The sequence below is a fragment of the Bos indicus x Bos taurus genome, chromosome 17 (assembly GCF_003369695.1).
Source record: "Bos indicus x Bos taurus breed Angus x Brahman F1 hybrid chromosome 17, Bos_hybrid_MaternalHap_v2.0, whole genome shotgun sequence".
Classification (NCBI taxonomy): Eukaryota; Metazoa; Chordata; class Mammalia; order Artiodactyla; family Bovidae; genus Bos; species Bos indicus x Bos taurus.
Window position 1 is genome coordinate 30,807,265 of NC_040092.1, and position 23,714 is coordinate 30,830,978.

Here is a 23,714-nt window from a genome sequence, read left to right on the forward strand (position 1 = left end):
ATGAATTTTTGAGAGTTTGATATTGAAATTCCACCTAAAAGTCTTAATTTATCTACTCAAAAAATAATTGTAATATACAGTAGAACTATATGTAACCTTGTTATGAATTTTCCAAGTCTCCTGTAAATGAGTTATCATACTTTAACAATTTAAAAATTAAAAAAGAGATAGATCTAAAAAAAAAGCAAAAATAAAGAAAAAGCAACTCACCTCTTTCCTTAAAACTCTCAAATGGTTCTGCTTTCCTATAGGATAAGGTGTGCATTTCTTACAATAGTCTGGTGTATTCCTATTACTCCTTGCCTCACACTTCCTATCCTGCAAACAATGCATTGTGTCTAATTCCTGGATCATGCTAATGCTTTTCCTGATGGGACTGCATTTAAATGAAGTGTTCTTGGGGTCAAGTAAGGTTGCAATACAGGAAGCTCACTGTGGCTTGTCCCTCTCAGGGTTCAGCACAGAGGAAGCAACAAAAATGAAAGGGATCTTTTGAGTCTCCTGGAAAATCCCATGGACGGAGGAGCCTGGTGGGCTGCAGTCCATGGGGTCGCTAAGAGTCAGACACGACTGAGCGACTTCACTTTCACTTTTCACTTTCATGCATTGGAGAAGGAAATGGCAACCCACTCCAGTGTTCTTGCCTGGAGAATCCCAGGGACGGGGAAGCCAGGGGGCTGCCGTCTATGGGGTCACACAGAGTCGGACACGACTGAAGCGACTCAGCAGCAGCAGGATGTAAGTACAGAAAATATGGGCTAATATTTGTAATGACTTTAAATGGAACATAATCTGTAAAAATATTGAATCACTACACTGCACACTAGAAACCAATATCGTATTGTAAATCATTCACTTCAATTAAAAAAAAAAGTTGCTGTCGAAGGATCAGGCTTCTGACTTAGCACAGAAATACAGGTGGCCAAAACCCTCCCTGAAGACTGGGGAAGCTTGGGGCCCCTCTTCTGCTTTCTCCCTACAGTCCCCTCTAAGTTGCCCTAGATTTTATGGCTGCTGCCCAAGGGATGTGTCCCACGATCACCAGCTCTGATAGCCAACAAAGCTTGAATTCATAAGGAAGCAGTTCTTAATGGTTGCAAGAGCACCCTCTCCATTCTGTTGTGGCAGTACACCACAGTCCAATACAGAGGGTGCAGGAAAAACACACATCTTCAAGTTTACCCCTGGAAGGGGCTTAACCATTAACTACCCCAGCTGCTGAGAGAGGACCCACTTTCCAAGCAGCCTGCATGTCTAGGTGCAGAATATGATTCGCCAGTTTGGGCCACTGACATGTTCTCAACTACTGAAACAAATAAGAATGAAGATGGTGGCTGGACAATTACAAAGGTTTCAGACAACCAGGAGCTCAGGCCAGTCTGACTGACAAGGATTACCTTCTACCCCAGACCACTCTGTCAAGACTGGGAGAGGTGGCCATTTTATCTAACGTGCAGAGAACAACATGAAGAAACCAAGTAACACATTCTAAACAAAGTACAAGATAAATCTCTAGAAAACAGATCTTATTGAAATGTAGATACACATGGTACTTGAAAGAGAGTTCAAGATAGTGATCATAAGGATTGAATCATGAAGAAATATAGGGTCTGAGCAGACCAATTACTAGCAAAGAGATTGAATTAGTAAACAAAACCTCCAACAAAAAAAGTACAAGATACTATGGTTTCTCTGGTGAATTCTACCAAATATTTAAAGAAGAATTAATACCAGTCTTTCTCAAACACTTCCAAAAGTCCGAAAAGGAAAGAACACTTCCAAACTCATTTAATGAGGCCCTAATCATTTGGAGAAGGAAATGGCAACCCACTCCAGTATTCTTGCCTAGAGAATCCTGTGGACAGAGGAGCCTGGTGGGCTGCTGTCCATAGGGTCATGCGGAATTGGACACTACTGAAGCAACTTAGCATGCACAGCATGCATGCAATCATTTGCTTACTTGAATGAAGTCTGGAAACTTCCTGTGGAAGGCTTCTTTTCTGTTCATCTTTTACCCATTGTGTCAAGTTCATTATCTAGAATCTTCCCAACCCAGGAATCGAACCCAGCTTTCCTGCATCGCAGGTGGATTCTTTACTATCCGAGCCACCAGAGAAGCCTGAAAAAGCCTGTCCCAGGGTCTACTGCATTGCAGACAGATTCTTTACCAACTGAGCTCCATTATCTAGAATACCCTTGTCATATTTAGTTTGTTCAATTAATTAATTAATTGAAACACTTTTCCAATAAATATTTCTGCTACAGGATCATTTGTGGGTAAAGTTAATTAAAATCCATATAATCGGACCCCCAATCAGATGAAAACTTCACTTATTCATTCAATTTTTAGACTTAATTCTAAGTTCATTTTAAAAAAATATACAAAAGTTTGACTTCAGATATGTGTTTTGAATCATGTAGTTGATCTTATTCAATCAGTGATTTAAAAGTGTGTCACAAAGAAAAGAATAATCAATACTGTCTCAATCTGAATAGCTATTTTTATTAGCATTATTCATTATCTTAATTAAAGAACTGAAACTCCCCAGAATGAATATCTCTATTTCCAATCCTGAGTGATTAAAATCCTCATGTTTTCTCTTCTGTTTTATAATTTTTCTGTCTCAGTCAATAATGTCTCATGTTTGGGACCTAGGTTCATTCTGCAGGATCCGCTGCCCTTGCTATCTCCTGCTGAAAGGAGCATGGAGCCACTTTCCTTTTTAATGCTGAGTTGCATCGGAGCCTTTCAGATAGCCTTCCCAGTTCCAGAGGATCAATAGGAAGGCAGGAAACTCCTTGTCGCTTCACTGCTGGGAACCATGGTGCTGACATTTATAATCCAATTTTGATAAGGAATTCAGCTAAAATTTGATCTGCCAGTCATTTCAAAGTTGTTACTCGCACACCCCACCCAAACCCTCCATAATGACTTTCCTAAATGCTTTTTCATTATGGAACACAAATTAAAACTACACAGAATTCATAAGCATATATAAAATCTTAAGCATTTCAAAGCAGATTTTAAAAGAAAATAATTGCTTCTTATACTGAAGAAAAGACTGAGTAAAATAGAAATGAAAATACTATGTATAATATTTATTTCTAGCCTTAATGTTAAGATTATATTTAAACATACACAAAAAACAACAAAGGTGAAAGCTACCAAACATACCAACAAATGCTAGAATGGTTAATTTTTTTATTTCTTTCATTTTTACTGTTATTTATCCTTGTTTCATAACAATGCTTGCATTTTAGATAATTACCAAAATTGAACAGCAGAGGGCAGAGAATAGCAAACTGTGTCTTTCAGCACACTATTCTATTATTTTAGTCTCAGTGGTTTTGAAATTTTCAAATTTGATTTTACTACTGATCAATATGAGATATATTCTTGAAACAGGAAGTTTCTAAGTATTAAAAATAAATTACAGTATTTTTCATTTATTTGCATAACCACTTCCTTCAGCTGATTTAGTATTCTATGTCTGAAAAATGCTATATGATAAATACTATCATGAATTTGAAAAGTTTCATTAATTATAATACAAGCACAACAATGTCAATGCTGCAAGAGATGTATCTGTCTATATTTGATGTGAAAGGTACATGTCTTGTGAAAGACAGTAACAAAGTAATAGTTGAATTACAAGTAATGCCTACTAAATTATTTCTATTTTATATATGAATTATAGTTGGTCACTAAACAGTAATATTTTCTTGAGATCTTTCATATTATTTACTAGAAAAAATGTTTCTATGATTCAGCAAATTCTTATTTTATATTATTTATTTTTATAGATTGTAATTCAGTCAATTCTGGGTTCACCTTTGTCCTTGACTTTGAAATAGATTACGATAAAAATAGCTTTTGAAGCGACCTCTTTAAAAAAAAATTAATTTACATTGACCCATTCTTTAAACATGACCAATTCTCCACATTTAACCTTCTCTCTCTCTCTCTCTCCTTTCATTATTATTTACTTGATATGAAGTTTAAGTTTTTCTTTTGGGAAAAACTGAATGAAGAAAAGCGATGGCTGAAAAATTTTCTATTTTGCTCTGAGTTGTTATTCACTCTTTTGTATAATAAAGAGTTCAAATAGAGAATAATGCAAATCATTTTTGTGCCTTACATCACTACTAGTGATGGAATAGATCAGATGTATTTAATTATCCTTTATACTGTTAATGTGGAATATATTAATGTATGTCTTCCTTACTATTTTCATTCTCAACTTTTAAAAGGCTTTAAAATTTTTTTAAAGGCATTTTGACTCACAACATCTGTCTCATATACAAAGAAGTGTATATTAATGGACTAAAGTAAATTATTGGTGATAGAATTGAGTGGTATTTTTACCTGCAGTATAAAATCTTATTAATAGATTATGGATTCTTTTACTTCCTGGCTTAAGAATACATATAGAAAATCAAAAAGAGGGAAAGACTCTGACTTGGAATTCCAGAATTCCATGATTAGAGAGCCATAGAGTCCACTTTTGCCTGGAGAATCCCAGGGACGGGGGAGCCTGGTGGGCTGCTGTCTCCGGGGTCGCACAGAATCGGACACGACTGAAGCGACTTAGCAGCAGCAGCTGAGTCCACTTTGCTCATCTTTCTCTTTTTAAAAGTTGAGGCCCAAGGTGATTAAGGGGAAGTATAACATGCAACAGTCAACAAGGAGGCTATACTAGTAATATTACTGTGACAATTGCACGGGAAAGCAGCACAGTAGACTAACTCTTGGCTTTCTGAAATATTACTAGGCTACTCCTTCTGTGATGTGAGATCCAATCTCCTGCCTCCTGGAAACAGTCCCTTGTACTCAACCATCCTTTATTGCTTTGTTTAAACCACTAAAGCCATTAACTCAGTGAGGAATTTCTGCCAAAGCAGGTCCCAGGTGTCGGCTTGGCAGGCTGGGCAAGTTGGTGTCACAGCCCCGTGGAGCACAGTGTAAAAATGGGATTTCCATGCAAAATGTTCCAAAGATTCAACCTTGATCTTCTTCTATGCGCTTTTGACCTTTAAACATAGAAATTTAGGTTTTCCTTGGATCTTGCTACGTCCCATTTAGCTAAAGTTCACACTTTTGGAGCACTTCTTCATGAGTGTTTTGTTTGCTTTCCTGCGGGTCAGGTGAGGTGGGTGGCAGCGTTTCACTACTGCTAGGTGGGATTTACAGGCTACAGAAGATAAAAAATAAGCATTGCTTGCATCCTAAGACAGCAGGGCCTGGTGAGAGAACGCTTCACCGCCAACGGCAATTAGCAGTTCGGCTTCTGCACGGCAGCCGGAAGTGGGCTTTGCTGCATTTGGTCCAGGCTGGAGCATCTATCTACGCTGCAGTGGCCGCGGAGGCACAAAGGTAGCGCGAAAGGGAGTGGGGCGCTGTCCGCGGTGCTGAAAGGCATATCCCTGGTGGGCGCGACAGCTCGCGAGACCCGAGGTCTCTCCCGGGGGTCAGCGGCGGCCAGGCTCCGAGCCTCGCTCCCAGCCCTGCGCGCGCGAGACGCCGGGGCGCGGGGGTGGGCGGGGGAGGGGTGCTCCAGCCGCCCCCCGCGCCTCGCGCACGCGCGCCGGGCCCGCCTGCCAGTCTGTGACTCGCGTGTGTCTGTGTGTGTGTATGTGTGTGTGTGTGCGCGCGCGCGCGTGTGAGAGAGGGGAGAGGGAGAAGCGCGCGAGGGTGAGTGTGTGAGCGCATGGGAGGGTGCTGAGTGTTCCGAGGCGCTGGGACCACAGCGGCAGCTTGCTGGAAACTGCATCTAGCCGGTCCTCCGGACTTCGGAGCAGGCGCGGGGCGCAGGGCGGCAGCCACCCGCAGGACCTGGAAATAGGGATTCTTCTGCCTCCACTTCTGGTTTTTAGCAGCTTGGTGCTAAATTGCTGTCTCAAAATGCAGAGGATCTAATTTGCCCAGGAAAACGGCCAAAGAAGGAAGAGGAGGAAAAGGAAAAAAAAAAAAAGAAAGGGTATTTTGTGGATGCTCTACTTTTCTTGGAAATGCAAAAGATTATGCATATATCTGTCCTCCTTTCTCCTGTTTTGTGGGGACTGATTTTTGGTGTCTCTTCTAACAGCATACAGATAGGTAGGTACCCTTTGTGCTCTGCTTTTGAATTGTGCATAATTTGGTGGTAATCTTTGTTCACGGTGGACAAATTAATTCATGTCATGTAGACTTATGTCATACCTTGACTGCATTCCAGATTTAAACTGCCTAAAATATACATGTTTTTCTTAGGATGAAGCAAAGGCAAAAGATTGTGTCTCTGATACAACAGAGAGAAAGGTCTTCTCTTTTAGAACCCCCAAATTTTATTCATTTCGCCTTAACAACATTTTCCCGTTTGTTCGGAATCTCTAGGGGTCTGAATGCACAGCTTGTGATCACTAGGGAAGGAGAACATTTCTGGCCACCCACCTGGCCCTCGAGCTCCTTCGTGTCTTGACCCGCTCCGTGTCTGGTCTATACCCTTTGGATATCTTCCCCAGCTCCCCTGTTGCCCGGGTCCAGGGATGTGTTTATTCGTCCTATTAACGTGAACCAGGGACTCCTGGGCAGTCCCCCGCTAGCGGGCTCCTCTCCTCCTCTCGGGCACTGACACTGTCCTCCTTGCTTGGTGTTTGTTCCTTGCAGGGGGGCTGTTTCCCAGGGGCGCCGATCAGGAATACAGTGCATTTCGTGTAGGGATGGTTCAGTTTTCCACTTCGGAGTTCAGACTGACACCCCACATCGACAATTTGGAGGTAGCCAACAGCTTCGCAGTCACCAACGCTTGTGAGTAATGAATATTCATGCCCTTTTGAGGGCCGCACGCGGAAAGCGGGCTGGTGTGTGTGTGTGTTTCTGCGTGTCAGTGTGCGGGTGTAGTGACTGCACACGCGCGTGCGTGTGACGGCGTCGGGAGAAAGTGGCTGCATTCTCGGGGACCCCAGCTGGCTGAGAGTTGGGGGCTGAAGGGGAAGCGAGAGCCAAGGGAGAGTGTGCGCACTAGGGAGGGGGGTGGGTGTTGGAGATCGAAGAGGCTTCCTTAGGTTCCGGGGGTTTTGGCTTGGCTGGAGTCTTCAAAAGAAGCCCCCTTCCTCTGCTGGCCTGGTGGCACCCCGCGCGCGGGGAACACGCGGTGCCCCAGGGCGCGCCGTCGGGCTGCTGGGTAGATCCCCCGGCCCCGGGATGAAATCGGCAGGCCTCGCTCCGGGTCACTGTGTGAACCCCGCGAGCCTGTATTCTGCCCCAAGACGGGACAAGTTGTCACATCGTTCCCATAGTCGGCTTGGGGTCGTTACATAAGGCCCACCGAAGGGTGCAGCGAGGCTGACGCAGGCCGGGCTACCCGTACAGTCTTTCCTCGCGGCCCCGGGATCCGCAGCCTGAGTCCCGGGGCGATCATGCGCCGGGCACCGTGGGCCCTCGCGGGCCGGGGGCTTTGTTCTCAAGTCGCGGGGCTCCCACAGAGGATGCGGGAGGAAAAGGACCTAAAAGAGGTGGCATGCACCGAGTTTGAAATCGAGAAGTAGTCAGCCGATCAGCCATTTTAGTCTTCGCAGCCATCCTGTTAGTCCCAGCGCAGCGTGCAGTACTTGGGGACCCGCTGCGAAGCTACATCCAGGCTTCAAAGTAATAGGATTCAAGCAATTAAGTCTCTCTCCGCACGGTTCAGTGGAAAGACCGGCTGGCCCGGGTCCAGGCGCGGCCACCCCAGCGCGGACGTGGGCGGTGCGGCTACCGCCGGACCCCCTGCCCTCTGCCGGCAGCTGCTATCCTGCCCTGGCGACGAGGTTGGGGCGACTCCTTTCTGAATTGATGTTCTTGGTGTTTATTTCAGAGTTGACAGTTTCGCGGGGGGATTTGCACATGGCTCACCTCCCACTTCGTCTTCCCTGTAAAGGACAGCGGAAAATTACCACCGAAAAATTCCAACTGCAGTGTTCCCACGTTAGGCAAACAACTGGTTATCATCCCACGTCCCCATGTTGAGCTTTAATCGTATATTCCATGGGTTAGCTTGATTGTAGTATCAGGAACATCCTCAGCTCGTTTTGAAACTGCCATCAACCAAACGAATGAAGGAATGAAACAACGCTTTTTGATAGAACAGGGGTCATTATTATGGAGCTGTTTGATGCTTAAAATTCAACTGTTTCTGAAAGCATATTTAAAAAGATTTCAGTGCTGTATATATATATATTTTTTTTCACATGTTGATTCCAAGAGAGAAAAGGAACTGGGCATGATGGGAAGGAAGTGGGAGGAAGAGAGACTGAGACTTAAGTGAATATTCAGTTAAAAAAAAAAATCTTCCTAAAAGAATGTAAGAATATCTTGAAAAATTTTAGCATGTAGATACACAAAGAAACCGGCTATAGTTTTTTTTTGCAGGCCTTTATAATTTGACCTATTTATCTACCAGAATTAGATTATTCATTTGAATTGATACCAGGTCTGTAGTTTTTTTTTTTTTTCCCCCTCTGAATTGTGAGTTTGACACACAATTGGTCTAAATATCCAACTGTTTGTAATTGTAAAATAGTGTGAAAATGCTGTGGAAAGTAATGAACCTAAATGCAAGACTAGGATTATTGGGAGGATTTAGGTTTTAAAAACTAGGTGAAAAGAATCGATATCTCTATGTTTTGAAAACGGTCAATGATGTAGAAGTTCATTCATTGGTGAGAATTATTCCAGGGCCTGGCTGAGAGCAGAGGAGTTAAGTCCACTGAAGGAAACGAGTATATTTCCTCATTCCAAATGCTGAATGACTCTGCTGGGGCTTGTAAAGACTAAAGATTATGGTTAGTTAAGTGACTAGTTTAGGTCCTCAGTCTCAATATTTTTGAATAATTTATTTAATGTAAATTTTATTGAAATAAGATATGCAGACAGAAAATATACACATATTAAACAGATATAAATACATAAAGTTCCACAGAATGGATACATCCATGTAATAAGAGGCGGATTTCATTAGAAAAACAGAAACACAATTTAATTTGCTTGACAATTCTAAACCATCCAAGTGAGTGGAATGAAAGTCATTCAGTTGTGTCAGACTCTGAGAACCCATGGACTATACAGTCCATGGAATTCTCCAGGCCAGAATACTGGAGTGGGTAGCCTTTCCCTTCTCCAAGGGATCTTCCCAACCCAGGGATCGAACCCAGGTCTCCTGCATTGCAGGTGGATTCTTTACCAGCTGAGCCACAAGGGAAGCCCAATTCTAAGAAAATGGAACAATCAAATCTTCATTTTGCATCGATATTTTGTTTTTCTCAAAAAATAAAACTGAAATAAAAGATTGTATGTCTCCATGTCACAAAGTTACTCCTGCATGGATTATTCAGTGACACTAAAATAAATGTCAGTGAGGATCTGAATGTATTTTCAAGTTTCTGGCATGGGAATTCAGAACCATGGCCTGTGCAACTGCTGTGCATAAGCAATCTTTTGATTACTGAATAGAACTAGTTACAGAAGAAAAAATTCTATCACTCATTGAATAGAATTTCCTGGAGTTGACATTAGCTCATCTACTCAAAACTTAAGATTTTGGGGCTCAATTTCTTCATTTCTTTAGGAATTTTACAGTACAGAGTTTGCAAAATGAAATGAAGTGTTTGTATCCTTTTTTTTTCTTCTTTTTAAACCAAGAGTAATAGAGAATGTAAAATTATTTTATTTCTTTTCAGAGGGAGAGAGAGATGCTTACATATAAACTGCACTCACAAAGTGAGCAGTCCAGAAATAAGTGGAAATCTCTGATACCAAATTTATTAAAGATGAGTCTTGATCACTTAAATCCTGCTCAAGGCTTTTACTCCAATGCTTAACCTTTTGTTTCCTTGGCTCCTCAGTCAGGGGAATCCTTGATTCTTTCCTTTATGAAGTGGGAGCAGCAGTGTCAAACATGTAGGTAGCGGAAACCAACCTGACTTTCTCCCATTTCCTACAGAAATCTAAGGAATTCTACTTCATAATTCTACCATTAAAATATGTATCATCAGTCAGCGTTCATAAAATAGCTTGCCCTTCCTCTGAGTTAAAGCATAAAAATCCCATAGGGTAAATTTAACCCTAAATGTAATATATAAATTTAATGTGTTAAGAAAGTAAAATTATGAATATTAATAATATAATTGTAAAATAGCAAAGAATTTAGTTTGCTAATTTAATTGTATTCCTGAGATGGAAGGGCTGCTTTGGGAATGCTGAGACTGACATGGCAGGACCCACTGAATGGGTTAAGGTTTTGCAAATGAAATGAAGTCATTGCATTCTGAACCCAGTAAATGCTGTGCAGGCTCTGAACTTCCTCCCACGCCCTCTTTCACAGTCACAGTGGGATAATTCAAGTACCTACTTGTTCCCATTTGTTTCCATGGTACCTGAGGAAATAAAGACAGATTTTCAGGTTTTTGCCTTCTCCTTTTTCTGCCTCCCTCCCCATTTCCTTTCTTCCTTCTTTCTTCTTAGCTAGAGAGCCTACTAAGCTTTTATTTTTCTTCCCCCTCAAGCCTGCTCCAACTTAAGACTTCAACATGAGACAGTCCATGAAACCAGAAAAATAAATAACAGCATCCGATGTTCAACAGTTAAGTCAGTGATGGGCCTCAAGAATTCCTTCCTTCCTCTCTCCTTTCCTTTTTCTCACCTCCCGCTTCAGCTTCAGTGTTTGTTGCGTACCTTCTAGTCATCAGAGAATAAATGAATGCTGTTCCTATAGTAACTCATTTTCCCCTAACCTTTCCCCTTAATTCTCTTTCCTATAGTTTTCAAATCCTTATGGGCCTGGAGGCCTTCCCTGTACACTGCCACTTGGTCTTGTCTAAGCAGTTTGGTCTGAGGATGTGATGATATTCTAATAGTTTTCCTACAAAAGCAATTTATTACAGTAACATTTTTATGAAAATAATAAATGTGATATTGACATGTATATGCACATATTGTTATATAGGTTAACAAAATCAACAGGTTTTAGGAAATAATAAACATTTTTACATTCTAAAAAGTTTTGATAAACTTTAATGTTGTGCTCATTATTAAAACTTGGTTAAAATAAAATTGTCTAAAAGAGCTATGAACATATTTGATCACATAGGGCTTTGGAATTAAAATTATTAAATGTCTTCTTCAAAATTGTTCCTATTTTTTAATGAATGACTGACAAATAGTTATTAACATATTTAAAAATAATTTAATACTTTGATATTTTAATTTCATAAAAAATAAATTGTAAAAATATTAAATTTAAAGAAATAGCAGATAAAAATCTGCTTTTTCTCTAAGCCAGTAGATGGAGATGTTGGAGAAAGCATAGTTCTTTCATAAAACTGTTGCGTACACTGAATACCCTTTGAAACATTGTAAACACATTTATTTAGAGAAATTGAAAAAATATGTATAAGTGGCATCTGTTTTAGAAAAATTCATTTAAAATGAGGTATTTGAAAAGTAACTCCCAAGGCCTTTTAAAAAGAATGTCTTTGATTTTTTATTTTATTTTAAAAATAGATTATCTTAAATATCCTTGTGAATTTGATTCATAAAGAAATTCAGAAATAGCACTGATTATAAGACTCTTGGAAGAAAATATTCTAAAAGTATATTTTTTGGCTTTTTAACTTTGATTCTTCAGGTGTAATCTATTTATCTATTTATTTTATTGAAGTATATTTATTTCATTGAAGTATAACTAATTTGCAGTGTTGTGTTAGTTTTATATGTGCGTGCATGCATGCTAAGTTGCTTCACTTTTGTCTGACTCTTTGCAACCCCATGGACTGTAGCCCTCCAGGCTTCTCTGTCCATGGTATTCTCCAGGTGAGACTACAGGAGTGGAGTTCCATGTCCTTCTCCAGAGTTTCATATGTACAGGAAAGTAATTCAGATAAATATATGTATGTATCCTTTTCCAGATTATTTTCCCTTATAGGTTATTATAAAATATTGGTTATAGTTTCCTGTACTATACAGTAAATCCTTCAGGTATTATTTTAAGGTATATTTCTTATCATTGCATTTTAGTCATGAATTATTGAGATGTGTATCTGCATTCATCATATTGATGTTTGCTAAATCTTTGTTACACTTTGCATGAATTTGTCTGTATGTGTGTGTGTGTAATTATATTGTAATTATGGATTATGAGTAGCTATAGTTTGGGTGAGCTATCATGTTCTTTATTCTGTCAAGATAATTACCAAAGCCTAGAGTTACCTATTTTAATGTATGCAAAAATTTTCATACAACCAGAATCAACTTGGATGCTCTTAAGCAATCATAAGAATTAGTAGTGTACCAGAACACAATACCTTATAACCTGAGGTTAAATCTTTGATTATAATCAATTGGAGGTTACAAAGAATAAAATAGCTCTTTAAATGTAAGAATAATTAATTTGTTGTTGGATTTTTTTTTTTTTTTGTAGTTAAGCTTTCATACTCCAAGTATCACAAGAGAGTTTTAGGAAAATCAGACATCATACTTATCAGAAATCAAAAAATGGTGTTGGTTGAAATATTCAGTTTAGGATATGAGAAACTAAATATTTAACTAGAAACGAGTATATGAAACTATAGGAACTTAATAGTAATCGGAATTTACTCTTATGCTATTATTGCTTTTTGAGGTCTTGCAGACTTCCACCTACTGAGTTGAGAAGTCTGGGGCTTTTCCCTTTCATATCAAGCCTTTACAATGAAGGGGTCATTGCACCTTGACATTAAGACAATAGAATGCTGATTCATGTCAGAGCCTGTATCTTCTTGGAATTTCTTCCCAAAACCACCTTTCAAACTTCCTGGAGCCCGGACCATTTTAGGGAAGGCAGTAGAAGGCCAGTTGTTTCCTGGGTACTCTATCAGGTGTTGCTGTATGGTTGACTTTTCAGAGTGCGCTTTTTTATTTTTCCCCTCTTCTTCCTCTGTTCTTCTTTTCCCTTTTAAAAAGTCAGCGAAAGTGCTTTGCTTAATCTATAGAGCAGGTGCTACTACAAGGAAGTAAACCTAAATTGAAATGTTTTTTATTTTTTTAAGTAAGCAGAGGATATATTACATAGAGCTAAAATCTTGTATTAATAGTAGATTTAAATATTGTATTGGGATGCTAGTGGCCAGTGGGTAAATATATTTCCTTTCTTCTTTAATTGATTTCTACTGAAGATTCCCCAGACAAAATTGAAATTCCAGATTTTTTTTTTATGGCAATTTTCATTCAGAATTTCTGAGATTTTCTCTAATGATCTGAACAACTCATTGCCAAATGTCTTAAATGAATATGCCTCTTCAATAGGATAGGAAAAATCATTGTTGAATTAAAATCTACCCACAATTTCTTTCTCAAATCTCAAAATCACCTATAATTAAAATTTTTCTAGCAATAAAGTATTTTTCAAAAAAGATTTCACTAGTTTTGGAGAAAAATGAATCTGCTTCTTACAGTGGTATTTGTTAGTCTAAAACCTATTATTTTTGGTTACTATTCAAAGTATCTTGTCATTTTTGATTATTACAATTTATAGAAACTTTTAAAATTAACATGGAGAATGAAAATATGCCTTTCTTAAAGTCACGGTCATGCCACTGTTGGCTTTGTATGCGTCACGATTTTTAATCTATTAAACAGACTTCATATAGCAGAATTTCTTGGTATAGAATTATATTTACTAAATTCAGAATGTTGCTATTACTCTACATTTGGATTTTATAAGAAACAATTTCTTTGGTATCTGCCTCCAATATTATTCAGATAGAGGTGTGATGCATTTTTCATTTTCATCTACAAGTTAGATATGTTCAAAGTTATTATCTTTTCCCCTACAACTACATTGCTCTGTGTTAAAATGCTTTGCTGAAATAAATGTTGGGATGATGCAGAAGCCGTGTTGCAGTGGTTAGCCTACAGGACTCTATTCTCAGTACTCTGAGGCTGTGGGAGTGTCGGTCGTCCGTTTTTGTTTGAATTTTCACAAAACATGACTATACACATTCCTTGAATAGCCACAAAATTGTCTTAGTCTCCCCCCAGCCCCCATTCCCAGGATATTATATACCATGATTTTCTGTTAATTCTTTCATTTTTTAATTAAAAAATTAAAACATCAATATTTATTTTATTTTAAATTAATTTTATTGGAGTATATTTGATTTACAATGTTGTGTCGGTTTTAGGTGTATATGCAGAGTGATTCAGTATATATCTATTCTTTTTCAGGTTCTTTAGCCATATAGGTCATTACAGAGTATTGAGTATAGTTCCCTGTGCTATTCACTAGGTTGTTATTAGTTATCTATTTTATATATGGTAGTGTTTATATGTCAGTCTCAATCTTCCAATTTAGCCCTTCCCACCCCCTTTTCCCTTTGGTAACCATAGTAGAATTTTTACAAAGCACCAAATTGCAAAAATATTTTTTCTTTTAGAGTTATTAGACAATGAAAAATTTATAGACACAGTTTTTTTATGAACCAATTGCTCTAATATTTCCACTAATGGGTGTGATTCTTTTATATGTATGCCTTTTTTTTTTTTCATTTGTGTATGGGCAATTTATCATTACCACTTGTTTTCTTGTAATTTAACTTTGTCCTATTTTTTATCCTATTGGTAATTTGCTTCAGCAAAAATGAAACCCAGTTTGTAATTGTAGTTTTCTTCCTCATATATTAATTAACACAATATTTCAAAATTATCCAAAATGCTTACTACTAATCTGTAGCTTAAAGTTTAAAGACAGTTTTGAAATGTAGAGTCTTGACAGTTATAAGAATCTTCAACTGAATAGAATAAATAGGTGTGGGAGTCAGGGGTTTGTTATAGGAAGGGGATCTATGAGGACAGAGTTGCTTAGATTGTTTTAGTTTTCATCTCAACATTTCTCAAAAAATGACACATACCTGTCAGTTTTACTGTTTATTTAGATTGTCATACAGAATTTTACTTTATAGTTTTAAGTATGTTAACATCTACACTTTTTTTCCTGATTTTTATTCTAATATTTACAATATAAGCACCTACTGAACTGAATTGAGAAATGCCTGCATTCTAATGTGTCTATAATACTTTGATTAGGGCATCATATTTCTACTGAGCTATTTACCCTTTGTGTAAAATTAATTTCAAACTGTAACCACTGTGGTATTCACTTAACTTTATGCTACTCTAATTCTTACACTCTGAAATTCAGTGAAACTCAGAATGTGCAATTCAGTGCAAATATTTTTAGTCTAATCTTTATAAATACCAAGTGATACTGATGGAAATGATAGAAATATATTTGTATAATCTGAGTATATCTATGCTTATTATGAAATCAGAATAAATGTTACCTAATTCTTCATCCCTGTAGCAGAATATGGTCTTAATCAATCATATCTAACTTCAGCATAAAATTGACTGAAACTCATGTTACATAATTTAAGAAAAGGTTTTCTCAGACCGTAAAACTTTTGCAGCTTATACTAAGGTTTTGCATTAAAATACTATTCTCTTTCAGAATTAGTATTCGTTTTACAATTTCCCTTGAATTAGCATTTGGTCCACTGCAGTAAGACTATGTCAACCATGTGATTATATATTTTTTATTACTTATGCAAGAATAAAAAGATAGGTTGAGCATTTTGAAATAATTGTTTTTTTACAAAAGGGAAAAAAAATATTTTTCTTCATTGTGGATTGAAATTCCAAGATTTCTTTAAGTGTGGTGATGGTGCCATGGACAAACAGGGAAATCTCCGAGAGGCAGCCTAACTTGATGTGTAGTAGACAAAGGAGTAGGAATTTGGAACTGGAAATTTTTTTCTTTTCATTATCTCTTGGTTTAAGCTTCTTCTTTACCTGGTGTTTGCTTAGTTTGCATGTCGGCAGTCAGGCTTCTACACTACCACTGAGCTAGTACAAAACAATGAATTCTTATCATAATATTACTTTTGATGGATACATTTGGCTGCTGCTGCTTCTGCTGCTAAGTCGTTTCAGTCGTGTCTGACCCTGTGCGACCCCATAGATGGCAGCCCACCAGGCTCCCCTATCCCTAGTTCCAGAGGGAGACGAGAAAGAAAAGAAGCCTTCTGGATCTTTTATAGGCAAAAACACCACTTTCAGGCAGTTTATTATTTAGGGCTGGTTAAAAAAAAAAAAAGTCATTCTTGTTACTCATGAGGTAAACTAAAACACTGTAGCTAAAAATATGTAATATGGAAGAAATATACTACTAGAGTTCGAATTTATGAGTTATAACAAACTATATCTCCTACATGGGGTTCTTGAGACATTGTAGGAACACATGAACTGATGGGGTTTATTTGCAGAACACAGAAAAGTTTGTCTTTTTTGTTTGTATTCTGATGGTGACTTATTGTTCTTCTTTAACATCTAGATAGTAGTTTTAACAATCCTAGGTATATATTAAAATGTGTTAGCATGTCTTACAAGAATATTTAACAAAATTAATGATACTTCTTGAACAATATGTAGTTTTTGTCATTAATTATGCAAAAAATCATTAAAGCACAGTTTGGGACTGAAATGCAGGACGTAATGAGCAGTTTCAATTTGAAGAATAAGAATGATCAGGAAAGGGGAATCAGTTTTATCGACATACTGGGAAATGTCATCTACATTTTAGTGGTACTCATTTGGAGTATTTTAAAGATATTCTTTAAAGGTTTCATGTAAGTTATTTGTTAGGAATTGCAGATTTTAAGGGATTGTCTGTTTTCAATAATCCAGCTACCACGGAAGTAGCTTTTGCAATTCTTAAGTGGGAGAGGGGCTTCTCTTTAAGAAAGTTCTGGAAGTGCCGATCTCCAGGAGTGGTAGGAAGTGTGTGTTTGCTAGTTTTTCTTGAAAGACACAGTTCAACTTAGGACATGAGTTTTCAATTTATTTATGTCTTATCCTTTGTTTGGGAGGGATTGAAAAATTTCAATCTTGTTTTTAGTTTATGTATGAAATGGAGATATTGAACTTTATGGTTCCCCAGCACTTTACTGTTTGTAGCTTTATTTGTTTTATCAGTTTTATTTTTTTTTTAGTTTTTATTAGTCTGCAATGTTTTTACTAATTTTCATGTGGAGAGGAAATTTTAGGAACAGAGGGAAGATTCAGAGGAAGTATCAAGGTGCTACATAGTTTCAGTTTTTTCCTTTGTCTCTCAGAACACAGGCAAGTCAAAATCATCATCTTAATGATAAATGTTCTTTGGAAGGAAAGATGCTGAAGCTGAAACTCCAGTACTTTGGCCACCTCATGCAAAGAATTGACTCATTGGAAAAGACTCTGATGCTGGGAGGGATTGGGGGCAGGAGGAGAAGGGGACGACAGAGGATGAGATGGCTGGATGGCATCACCGACTCGATAGACGTGAGTTTGAGTGAACTCTGGGAGTTAGTGATGGACAGGGAGGCCTGGCGTGCTGCGATTCATTGGGTCACAAAGAGTCGGACACACTGAGTGACTGAAGTGAACTGAACTGAATGATAAAGGTGGAAGTGCTTTGTGTACGGAAATGAAAGACATTGATTCTTTGTAGTTTGCAGCCATGGTATCGTAAGACACAAAGTAGCATTAGTCGAATCTGAACTTGGAATGAAATTCTGATCTTACTGTTAGATGTGTGACATTGGACAAGTTTAGTGCACTCTAAGTCTCTGTTTCCACCTTTGTAAAAAGGAATCATGTTATAGGACTATTTTGAAAATAGAGAATAGGCATAAAAGACTATGTGTTTGGTGCATCTAAGTGCATTGTAATTAGTGGACTTTATCACTTTCAGTATTGGGGTCTTTGGCTGGTTTTGATAAACACTTGTTGAGGACAGAGAAAAATGCATTTCTAGTTTCTTGCTGGAATCTTCTGTTTCTTGTGCACCAGGGCAGGACTGTTTGGTGACAAAGGAGAAACCAATGAAGCAAACCACATATGTCATTTAAGGATATGGTTAACGCATTGAAAGAGGAGAATGGTTTTCAAAAGCTGAGATGCTGAAACTCAAGCAGTGTTACATCTTTTCTTTTGTCACATGCCACTTCCATGAGGATGTTCAATAATTTGGAGCTCTTTCATTCCCGGTGAATCTTGCAGCACATAATTAAGATACGTCCACACATTGTCTAACTGCACATTTTAGATTCCTCATGGTTTATTTCACCTAATTAATCAAATTATATCTATTTAAATGAAAAGCAGATGAGAGAATACAAGCTTTAGAACCAGAGATTGAATATGATTTGTTGCTTTGTGACACAAGACATGTTTTATTTTCTCTTTGTGGAATAAGGCTGTTTCCTCAGCCTTATTATTCCTAATGACATGTAGATGTCATTATTGGGGGTTTAAATGAGAAAATAAGTGCCTTGATTAGTTTGTCCTAAGTGATCCCAATATGCCCTTCTTTCCTGGATCTCAGCCCTTTACAATGAATGGAATAGCGTGCTCAGATTAGTAGAGGAGAATAACATAGAGATCATTGCCTTCAGAGAGCTTATATGTTTGGTAACTTTACATTTATATATCACTTTTATCTTTTCAAAACACTTTCATAGCTGTTTGGTCTTCACTGTAGCTCTCTGCAGTTTATAGGATAAATGAAATTATTATTCATTCATTTCCAGATGAGAAAGCAAATTTAAGTGAGTTCTTCTAACCTGCTTTAAATTTGTGGAGGAACTTCTTTTGCTTTTTTTTTTTTTTTGCATATGTGCCTATTTGATTTTAACTTACTATTTTCACTTTTAACTATAGAAAAACATAAAAGCAGACACCACCACATTTTAAAAAATAGTTGCTTAGTATTCTCTTTCTTAAGTTTCCTTGCTTTGGTCATTTTGATTTTTTCCCATTATTTTTCATTTCTACAAATATTGCTCTGGTGATCATTCTTTTATACCTTTACCTCTGTTTGTGGATATGTATCTGTGGGAAAACTCCTGGAAATATAAGTGCTGGGTACATTTGGAGTTTTGTTGGGCATTGCTCGCCAGAAAAGGTTGTGCTCATTCAAGAGAATTGAGCTGAGCTTCTGTGAACCTCCCACTTCAGGAGGACAGGTTTCCTGTGCCCCTATCGTTGTGCTGCTCCTCTTGTCTGTTGCATCCACTCTAGTGATGGAACCTTCTTGCTAAGCTGCTGAACTGGAATTAATCAGAGGCAAGATCTTGGCCAGATTTTAGAAATTCAGCTGCAGGCATCAAACTGAAGAACTCAAGACTCTGCCTGGAATGCCCTCCCTCAGTCCTCATTAGATCAACTGGCTGGATGACTACTTTGGCCCAGCTCCGGGGAAACTTCTTTTAGACAAAAAAGTTCTATTTTAACATCTACTATGTGCTTGTCCTCTGTTATGGATATTGAGAATCTAAAGAAGGTTAAGTTGTAATCCATGTCCTTGAAAAGTTTACACTGTAATTGCTGAAAAAAAATGTTTAAAAATGCACTGGGCTTTATTATGCAAAACAAGTGTGCACACTGTTTTATTGAAACAGAGAAATCCAATTCTGAAAAGTAAGAAAATTGGTAAACATGGTAATGTACTGCTGAAAATCTTGGCCTTCTTCAAGAAAGAAGTAGAATGGAATTGGGCAAGAGCATGATTTCTGAAATCAAAAGACAGAATTCAAGTCTAACATCTAACTCTCATCTTATAAGGTAAAGCAATGAAAACCATATTACTTAGCATTTATAAAATTTTCTATCCTTTCTGACAACTTTGGAATAATAATGGTATCTATAAAATAAAGTTTGATAATGAAAATTACACATAGGCATCTGATTTATAGTTTAAATATGTATGCTTACTAAATCATAGCCTTAAAATGTATTTTGAAGAAAACCAAATTCATGACAAAATAATTGGAAGAATGGAGACCTGCTTCCTTTCTTCTTTTCTTTCTTCCTTTCATCCCTCTTTCTTTCTTGAAGGATTTAGAATATTAATGTTTCTTCAAAAATCAATAAACAATCAATATGAAAGAATAAATACATCTGCTGCAGCCTGAGTCCGAGTTTTTCCCAATGTCCGATTGCAGTGTAGGCAGTATATTAAAATAAGCAGATTGGGTGTGATATGATGGCTCCAAAATTTACCAGTTGTTTGACTTTGTATGTGTAAGTTTAACTTTCTAATCCTCTTTCTTCCTCTGTAAAATGGAGGTTATTATAATACCTGCCTCATAATGAAATTGTCAGATTCAGATGGTAATCACTGCCCTATATAACACAGAGATTGATGCTGCTAATTTCACTGATTTCCAGTCCCCTGAGTGCACATTAATTATATACACTTAGCTCCATGCTTGTAGATTCATGGAAGGGAAGTAGCTATGGAGATCTAATAGAGCTTGCTGTGTCATTTTCAAATTAATAAGCTTCTTTAATACAACCATTTGAGCTAATAGTGGAGACTAGAGCTTTATTGTTCTCGTTTTTAGAATACTAATAAATACGCACAAGTAAGAATGATGGTGGTGGTTCTCGGTGATGAGGGTGACATCCGACCTGGGACTGGCTCTTCCTGTTGTGGCTTCTTCCCTGTGGATCAGTCCTCTGCCTCTTAATGCTGGTCGAGAGGCCCTTTCACACTTTACCAGGAAGTTCCTGCCTCAGAGTGAATAAGGGAAGCTCTTTGCCTGTTCCTTGTCTGTCAGAAAGGTCTTGAAATTGAAAAATTTTCAAATAGTTTCTTGTCCAGAGATTATTTTCTTTGGAGAATGGAAGAACAATTTTTGAGGAGATGTAATCACTAAGGAAGTCCCATGAATGAGTTAAATAATTTCCTGGTTTATAAACCATTCGCTCCCTTACTCTGCATTGACTTTCCTTACTCTGAGCCTTCCTCGTGTTGCAGAAAACGGCAGTGTGGAGACTGTTTCATGTAGGGTGGTAAGAACTTGGGTCAGAATTACTCTTCTAAAGCAAAGGCAAGTGTTTATAAGATATGTTGTATTGGTGACTTTGGATTTGCGCCTGAAGTAGGAAACATTGGGAAAAAAATCAAATGCTTGTCTTCAGGGTGCTGCCATCCCCGTTGCTTATGTGCATCAAAATCTATCACAGGATTCTCTTCTTTCTTTACCGTTTCTCAAACTTCAGTAGATACCTATTTAACGCCAGTCTTCTAGGTCATGTCTCAGGTGACAAAGAACAGGATAAGTTTCCATTTTGGAAATTATTCATGGGTGCAGAGTTATATTTATGGCAAAAGTAGAAATAATCCAGTAGAAAATCTACCTGATTTTCTTATTATTTTAGAATGTGAAGAATAGTCATTGTTTCCAGGTCATTTGTAAATATTCTCCTATAACTTGGAACTATATTTGAATCAAAGTGTCTTAAAGAGCAGATATGGTAATTCTAAAAATTATGAAGAAAACATAAAAGAGATGGAAGCTAAAGCCATTGTCTTGCACACTGACTTAGAATATGTTGTTGAAAATGGGGTGATTAAATGAGGAATTGGTGATATTAATGGTGGTGTGCATTTCAGATCTTTTAAAAGCAATTTTAATTTTTGAATCATGTTTGGAGATGATAATTTATATTTTATTTTGCAGGTTTTTCCTTTTTTTGGCTTCTCTGCCACATGTTCTTCAATTTAGTTTGAAATATCATGGAGACACACCTTGCTAGCTCTCTTGTAGCTATACACATAACTTTAGGAACTTGAAAATTTCAAGTGGCAAAATCTTGAATATCTGAAAAATATGATTCGGGTTTAACATAAGAGAAAAAATTATATAAAAGGATTAAAATATTTGTTAGCAATAGCTTTTAGGTATTGTGGGTGATTTAAAACTTATAACTTGCAAAAATGAGAACTTAGATTCTAAAGGTTTATGTTTTGAAATTTAAACATTATGAAATAAGTAACTCATGGTAATCTTTAAACTTTACAAAAAGGGTATAATAATTGCTGTCTGTGTCTCTTCTCCTCTAATTCCGCTTCTCTCAGATCATGATCATCAGTGGTTTACAGAAATGCTGGTATCATAAACACACTGTTCTTTCTGTATCTTGGTAATTTCCTATATTAACATAAATTGGAGACTTCTTTTATCTGCAGTTTCCTCCTTCTTTAGGGTTCCCACATGGTATTCTGCTGTTATTTATTCTGTCATTTGTTGATAACTTTCCAACTTTTCCTGACTGTATTAATAATATGTGCAGATAGGTTTGCAGAATTAATTTCTATGAGTGGTATATCTCAGTCAAAGGATGTTTGCATTTAAAATTTTGCTGAATATTCAAAAAGATACATGATGTACATTCCTACCTAAAGCATAGGAGTGTGCCTACTCTCATCTGCTCTCAGGAGTAGTATACAAAGTTGACCTTGTTTAGGCTTTGTTATTGTTATTTCACTGCTTAAATTTACAGCAATGTTTTGACTAAAGTTAAATATTTCTCACCACATTATTTGCCTTTCTGTATGTAAGTGTGTGTGTGTGCTTGTGCTCAAACTCTTTGCCCATGTTTCTCTTGGGCTGTGGCTCTATTTATTATTTAGCGATATGATATCTGTTAAAATAATATGTACTTGTCACAAGTTGTTACCATCTTACCCAGATTTTTTAATTGAAGTATAGTTGATTTACAATGTTGTGCTAATTTCTGCTATAGAGCAGAGTGACTCAGTTATATATGCATTCTTTTTCATATTCTTTTCCATTATGGTTTATCACAGCATACTGAATATAGTTCCCTGTATAGTAGGACCTTGCTGTTTATCCATCCTATATATAATAGTTTGCATTGGATAATCTCAAAGTCTCAACCTATTCCTCCCCCACCTCCTTACCCCTTGACAATCACAAGTCTGTTCTTTATGTCATTTTTCTTTTAATCTGTTCATGATTTTTTTTAAATCATATTCTTAAATTTCCTGTAGTCAAATTTGGAGATTTTTTATTTTATTACTTTAGGATTTTTGTGCCTTGCTCAGAAAGCCTTTTCCCATTCAAGGTGCTTTAAAGAAAAAGAACTGCTTTTCTTTTTATTTAATACCCATCCTATTTTGGTTTCAAGTTTAAAAATGAATGTTTCATCTGGATTTATTTGGTATAAATACTAAAACAGGTATACAGCTTCTTTCATAAATTTAGCCAAATTTCATAGCCTATAAACAATCTAATTTTCTCCCTGCTTGATTTGAAATGCCGTCAGAAATCCTAAATTGTTCCTCAGGAATTTAAAGACAAACAGGGAACTTATACAGAAAACAAGATAAATAAGATTAAAACTCTATTACAGGCAAAGGAATGTAAGTTCTGTAAGGCACTTGTTTCCTGAGTAATGCTGTCTCTATAAATTGTGCTTCTGTGTCATTGTGGTCTCAGATCAACAAAAAGGATGTCAAACGGAAGGTTCACTGAGCCCCGAGGGATAAATAGAGGACTGTGTAATGCTTTTGGCTTGCGTTACAGTCCTAATATCACTTAAATGGACTGCTGGTTTGCGTATTTCTTAACCTATTTCAAGGCTTGAGTAATGGGTTATGATTATTACTTGGTTTCTGAATGTCACTTTGAAGACAACTTAGTGTAAAATTCAAGTGTTCACAAATAAAATATTAAAACTAGAGACTGCAATTCAATAAAAGTAAAGGAATTCACATGCTCATGGTTTTATTAACTAATATAAAGTTGCAGCCTCAGTTTGTCTTAAAAACTAGTTATGTGGTCTCTCTAAAGCCAGTATCAAGCAACTCAATTAA

At 37.2% G+C, this 23,714-nt stretch overlaps 1 protein-coding gene across 4 annotated transcripts in view; it reads left to right on the plus strand.

Moving 5' to 3' along the window:
* Nucleotides 1–5,602: 5,602 nt before the first annotated feature.
* GRIA2 (glutamate ionotropic receptor AMPA type subunit 2) overlaps nt 5,603–23,714 on the plus strand; it is a 186,326-nt gene continuing 168,214 nt past the window's right edge. For 2 of the 4 annotated variants that reach the window (XM_027567221.1, XM_027567220.1), the window contains exons 1-2: nt 5,636–6,097; nt 6,647–6,787. In XM_027567221.1, the coding sequence (XP_027423022.1) occupies nt 6,010–6,097; nt 6,647–6,787 (229 nt within the window). In that variant the 5' untranslated portion in view covers nt 5,636–6,009. Of the gene's footprint in view, nt 6,098–6,646; nt 6,788–23,714 lie in introns of all 4 variants that reach the window. The other 2 variants (XM_027567218.1, XM_027567217.1) reach the window with 2 other exon arrangements.